At 30.8% G+C, this 6,031-nt stretch overlaps 1 protein-coding gene across 1 annotated transcript; it reads right to left on the reverse strand.

Annotated features, from left to right (window-relative positions):
• Window positions 1–1,105: 1,105 nt before the first annotated feature.
• On the reverse strand, window positions 1,106–6,031 carry LOC130440641 (glucose dehydrogenase [FAD, quinone]-like). Its single transcript, XM_056773899.1, has 4 exons — window positions 5,845–6,031; window positions 2,878–3,096; window positions 2,441–2,559; window positions 1,106–2,359 (listed from the first exon to the last, which is right to left on the reverse strand). Exons 1-4 carry the CDS (start codon window positions 6,029–6,031, stop codon window positions 1,106–1,108), a joined length of 1,779 nt encoding a protein of 592 aa, XP_056629877.1.

Consider the following 6,031-nt stretch of genomic DNA (forward strand, 5'->3'; position numbering starts at 1 on the left):
CTTGTTCGACATTGCGTTCAATATGGTTTCGTTATTTAAAAATAAATAAATATAATAGAGAAAACAACACATTTCAACCGAGAATTTAATTTTTCAATCCATTCATATTGTAGTAAGCACAGTATGTTGAAATCTGAATACTTTGCTGCTTAGATTAAAAAATAGGCGTAATTCTGTGATAGCCGTCACTTCTTTTATAATCTATTACATTACCGGAACGAAATCAAATAGCAAAGATTTGTTGTAAGCCTTTTTTCTTAAAAAAAAACTTTCTTCCACATTATTTATTGCTTTAATTTAATCAGTCACTTATTATATCGTTAATAAACATAATCTAAAGGTGTATAGTGTATACTAGGAGTAGTTAAAATAATTATTCGATTATCCTCAATATTTTATATTTGTATATTGATTTGTATACTTATTGACACTAATGATTATTATTTAAACTTCGTTTTTTTCTCTCTTACCAATGGAAAGCTTATGAAATGCCTATTTAATCAATAAAGACTAGGTAAGTAAACTACTAGAATTGTACACCTCGAATACTTCGTTGATATTGAATAAACTTGGGAGGTTAAAAATCTGGAATGAAACAAATTTAAATGGAAGGAATTGGGAGAGCCTGATGAAAGGTTGTTTGGGTGGACATTATAGAAAGGGATTAACAGTGTCATATTGCATTTTATATTCTTAATTGATGGAATTTTGATAAATACAGTGTGATTGTAAGAGATGTATATATGAAATAGAGACAGTCATAAGTGATAATGATGATATTGTAATATAGAGTCTATTCTATGAACCATATTGTAAAGTATAATGGGAATACGTGATGCCCAGTCTTAGCAGTTGATAAATAAAATATGTTGAGTGTCATAATAACTATGATATCAGCGGTGAATATTGAGCTCAAGTATAGGTTCTTTGAATTAATAGAAAAACAATACTCAACTAATATGAGGATTCAAATATTGAGCTAATTTATATGTATGAAATTTTTCACAACTATTTCAGAGTAATCAAATGAATCCTCATAACTGTACGATGAAAAGTTTAGAATCAATAAAGATATCAAATATATTGTCTTCTCGAAATGATCAAATTAGTTTTCAAATACAATTCCTCCATGATCTCTTTTAATATCGTCACTTATTTTTTCAGCTAAAGTAGCACATGGGATTGTCGAGTGGCCTGCTATAAGTTCAGGATATACACTAGCATCCGCAACTCTTAAATTTTTAATGCCAAATACTCTCAATTTTGAATCTACTACGGCCCCCTTCTTAGGATCAATACCCATACAACAAGTGCCTACCATATGTAGTCCAGGGAAAGCTATCTCTTTTAATATACAGTACCAGTACTTTTTGGATTTCACTGGATATTTTGAACATGCTGAAGAATTATCATCAATATATTGGACATTATATTTTCTGTAGGGTTTGGTATTTATGAGCTTGAATATAAATCGTATACTTTGGTATACCATATCTATATCATCATCGTTTTTATCAGAAAATGCATTCATGTCTATCAATGGATATTCATAAGGATTATTATTCTTAAGTCTCAAGGTACCAGTCGATTTAATTGTGAAAAATTCTGTACCAATATATTGTAATGTAGTATTTGCATCTTTCACTGAGTTGTACAGCATTCCTGTTAAATCTTGAGGAACCAAAGAAAAAATTTCAAAATCAGGCACTCCGGTTTCAGTTTTATTTATTTGATAAAACCCTAAAGCTTGAGGTAATGAAGGAGGGTATGTTAGATATCCAGTTCCTTTGAAGTAATCCGATAATTCCTCGAACAGGGTTGGTTGATGAAATTTCATATTTGAACTAAATGGGAGTAGATAATCGATGTGATCTTTCAACTTACTACCAACTTCCAAATCTTGGATAACTTCAATATTCACGTCCTTCAAATGCTTCTGGGGTCCAACACCAGAGAGCATGAGAATTTGAGGACTAGCAATGGTACCAGCGGATAGAATAATCTCTTTTGAAGCTTTTACACGATAAGTGTTGACCCCATTTGTGAACAAAACACTTTCAGCCACCTTATTCACTTTATTTATTTCAATCTTAATAACGTAACTTCCCGTAATTACTTTTAAGCTGGGTCTTCCAAGGTAAGGACTTATGAATATAGATCCAAAATCTTCTCGTTCACCATGTCTGGTGAATCGTTGAATATACGTGGATCCAATCATATTCGGTCCATTGTAATCAATCAATTCATAACCCATTTCTCGGTTGGCGTCAAAAAATTGTTTTCCAAATTCAGTCATTGGTAATCCATGTTCCACATGTAATAAACCAACTTTACCGTGATACGATAGGTCTATTGGAGCCTTAGGATTAGTCCAATCAAAATATTCAGTTTTTTTGAAATATTTCAATAAATTTTTATAATTCCAAGATGGATCATCAACCAGTCCTGCTAATTTATCGAAATCTCCAGGTGGACCACGACAGTATACAAGTGCATTGATTAAAGAGCCTCCACCTACTCCTTTTCCTCGAGCAATTGGACATGTCTGGTTTGGGTTACCTGAAATTAAGAATAATATTGAAATTAGGAGCTAATTGGTGACATTATCGATCTCAAAAATATCCAATATATATTTTCTAATATTTCTCTAATATTTTCTTGATTTTAGGTCGAGGTGACTTAAAATCAAGAAAATTTAGAAGAATAAATATAAGGGACTGTGGCAATCAAACACAAAAGTGTATTCTTTTAAACGAGAATTGTGGTAAATACATTTATCTGTTATCAGAAAAGAATTTTCAGTATGACAATGAATATTAAATTTGTTAATTTTTGGGCTGTTCAATTTTTTTTTCGCAAAAATAAAATATCTCTTACCAAGGCAAATATTTTTTTGAGGTACAGATGTATACGCCCAATTGTATTTTGTTGAATTATGGTACATAAAAAATCCAGGAACTTGGATTAAGCCTCCGTCTGAAAAGTCTCCTGGTTCTATCAAAAGAATTCTCCATGTAGTTATTTCTGACAATCTATTTGCTATTATACTGCCACTGACTCCTGCACCAATTATCACAAAGTCATAGGTACCATAGTCTGAAATTTATAAAATATAAAAATATTATGTATATGATTGAATTAAGAAAAGATCATGATCAAAGATCGATGAAAATGTGAATTTATTTGGATTTGAGAATTTCGTTGAGACAACAGCTGAAATGGTTTTCGAATTATATATTATATTTAAGCGTTGGTACATAACTCGATATATCTAATAGTATAATTTCTTTACAATATTTTATAATCACTGTAATAAATCACCGTATCCTATATTTCATCATTTATCATTATGTCGTTAAATCTCTTGGATTGTGGCTAGCGGTTTGTACGCTAACAAATCCCTTCATTGAAGTGAATTACTGCCCTTCTTTTTTGTTATAATTTTTTGATAATCCAGTTTTTTTGTCAGCGTTCCACACTCTTTTCTTTATCTTCTTTAATTTGGTTTTACCAGGTATTTATTGGTCTGCCTAATATATGTATTCTTAACTTATTTTAGTAATAGTGAATTTGAAATTAATCTACACTTAGGATCTTGATTATGTCTTCGAAACTATTGTTGACTGGGCTCTTATTTATACTTCACTATTGTCTAATACTCTCTCTTTTTTCCATCCAGTTAAAAATCTATCTGTAGTTCGTCTATTCACATGAAATAATTTTTAACATTAAGTAATAAATCATGTTTTTGCGTACATTATTTATATCGAAAAAATTCAAATTAAAAGAAAAAGTGGTTAATCCATACATTGTGTTGAATGTTTTCCTTTTTATTAACAAACAAAGTGGTACTTGAAGTTTTGAAGCATCCCACTCCTTCTAACCAGCCTTAAAAAGTAAAATATTTCGCATCTGATGATATCTATTAAATTCGTCAATTTGCATTTGTCTTTCGAATTTATTTGCGTATTTTATATAGAAGTGTCTTTAAGAATGGTGTTTATCAATTATGCCATCCTCCAAATCACTCTCATCAAATACATGAGAGCCTTATCTAGCGTGCCGTTGATTATTAGAAACCAGATTCAATATCCGCAAGGAAAATAGTGGATGACGGCCGAAAATGTGGACTGGTATATAAACCAGGATTCACCAACTTTCAAAACTACTTTTTGATAAGTTAACTGTCATGGTTAATATTTGACAGTCTTAATAAAACGCAGTTTCAGCTCGAGGTGAAACATTTTAGGTGCTCAACGATGTTTCCAAAAAAACTGAACGTTTTGTAAAATTTTGGTTTCTGTTCTGAAATGATGCAGCTGTTAACGGCTGCCATAAAAGAAAAATATGAATTACCAAACCCTACTTCACTTCTTCACCAATTTATCAAATTTTGAAAAATGTCCTGAAAAACTCAAGCAGACCTAATACTCTCAGTACCTTAAACATGTTGAGAAATTATCCACTTAACTGAGTTATGCTTGAGAGAAAGATGCCACGTTTATTTTAAATATCATCGTGTTCGCGAAGAACCACTCAAAAACTCAATAAAAACTCAGGACAATTAATAATATTTGACAATATGTACCAATTCTTCCACTCATTTTCGTTATGCTTCTACTTAAATAATCATCAAAATCTGAATTAGTTATTATATATTGCTGATCCTCTACGCTTTATCTTCACTGCAAAGTGAGCAAAGAAAATAACATAACCCATTTTTTAGTTATACTCACAAATCCAAACTTTCTTTCCTACTAATAATATTTGTTAAAGGCCAACCTACAGTTTTTCGTATCAATATTTACAAAACAACCATACTGCCCCAAATCACGCACACTCTATAATAATATATTGTTACTGTCGGGACGTGAGTCATCGTAGATAATAGAAAGAGGGCGAAGAATCAGATGAATGATTCTTTCGGATAGGTAATAAAAACAAATATGAAATTATCATTTGTTCCCGTTCCTAATTTGTTTGAGAGCACTGCAGCACTGCAGCACTCATACCTTAGCCGCTTTTGAGAGAAGTATTTCGTTTTCATATGGATAAATTTATACCTTCAACGCTTCCGGCGTTTGGAGCAAATCATCTACATAATTTATCATTGTGTTAAAAATAATTAGTTCTAAATGTAGTAGCATTTTCTATGTGAAGAAAGTTTTGTTCACTTCTTAAAAAAGCTCCAAAATTTTCAAAGAATGAAGCTACTTTATCATTAAATGTTTTCTTTACTAAAAATTTGCGAGCTTAAGGCTAATAACCTCAAAATATTTTCTGTATCTTGTCTTACGATCTCGCCCATGTTATTGACCATGAGTATTTTCTTGTTTTTTGTAAGATCTGTTTATTCTTTTGTAACTTTTTTTAGAGCAAATTTCTAAGAAGGCCTTTTTCTTCCATTACTGCTAATGAGAGATTTCCAGAAGTCGAAGACTCTAGAATTTGGATTTGATATACAAATCAAAAATATGATGGCATAGGAACAGTGACAATTTAATTCAAAAAAGAACCAACGAGTGTATTTAAATAATAATAAATAATAAATTAATTGTGTACATAAATATTACTGACTAGTTAATATATAAATAAACTACCTCCAAGTAAAATACACCTTGTGGATAAAGTTCAATCGCCCGTTTTGTAATTATATACTACTATTATATAAAAGAAGAGGCATTACACTACTCTAGCAAAGCCTTTTCTTTCAAAAAAGTAATCTTCAAAATATGAACAAAGTTTGGAATAGAACAGATCATACTTGCTTACGAAGAATAGTGTGTTTCCCAAAACAATTATCTACATTTGTAAGGTTTATTGAAACCAAAAAGTTAAACTTACCTAGTATAGTATCATTTTTAGGTTTATACATGTAGGCATTTGTAGGTGGCGTAAAATTTAAGGCCTGCTCAACAGATGTTGTCAAGAGATTTTTGTAGTAATTAAAAGTTCCCAATTGGGTACGACCCAATCGAACAAAAGTTAAGAACAAAAAAATTGTGACGGAGTATAATTTGGTATATTTCAT

This window comes from Diorhabda sublineata, chromosome 2 (genome assembly GCF_026230105.1).
Source record: "Diorhabda sublineata isolate icDioSubl1.1 chromosome 2, icDioSubl1.1, whole genome shotgun sequence".
Taxonomy (NCBI): Eukaryota; Metazoa; Arthropoda; class Insecta; order Coleoptera; family Chrysomelidae; genus Diorhabda; species Diorhabda sublineata.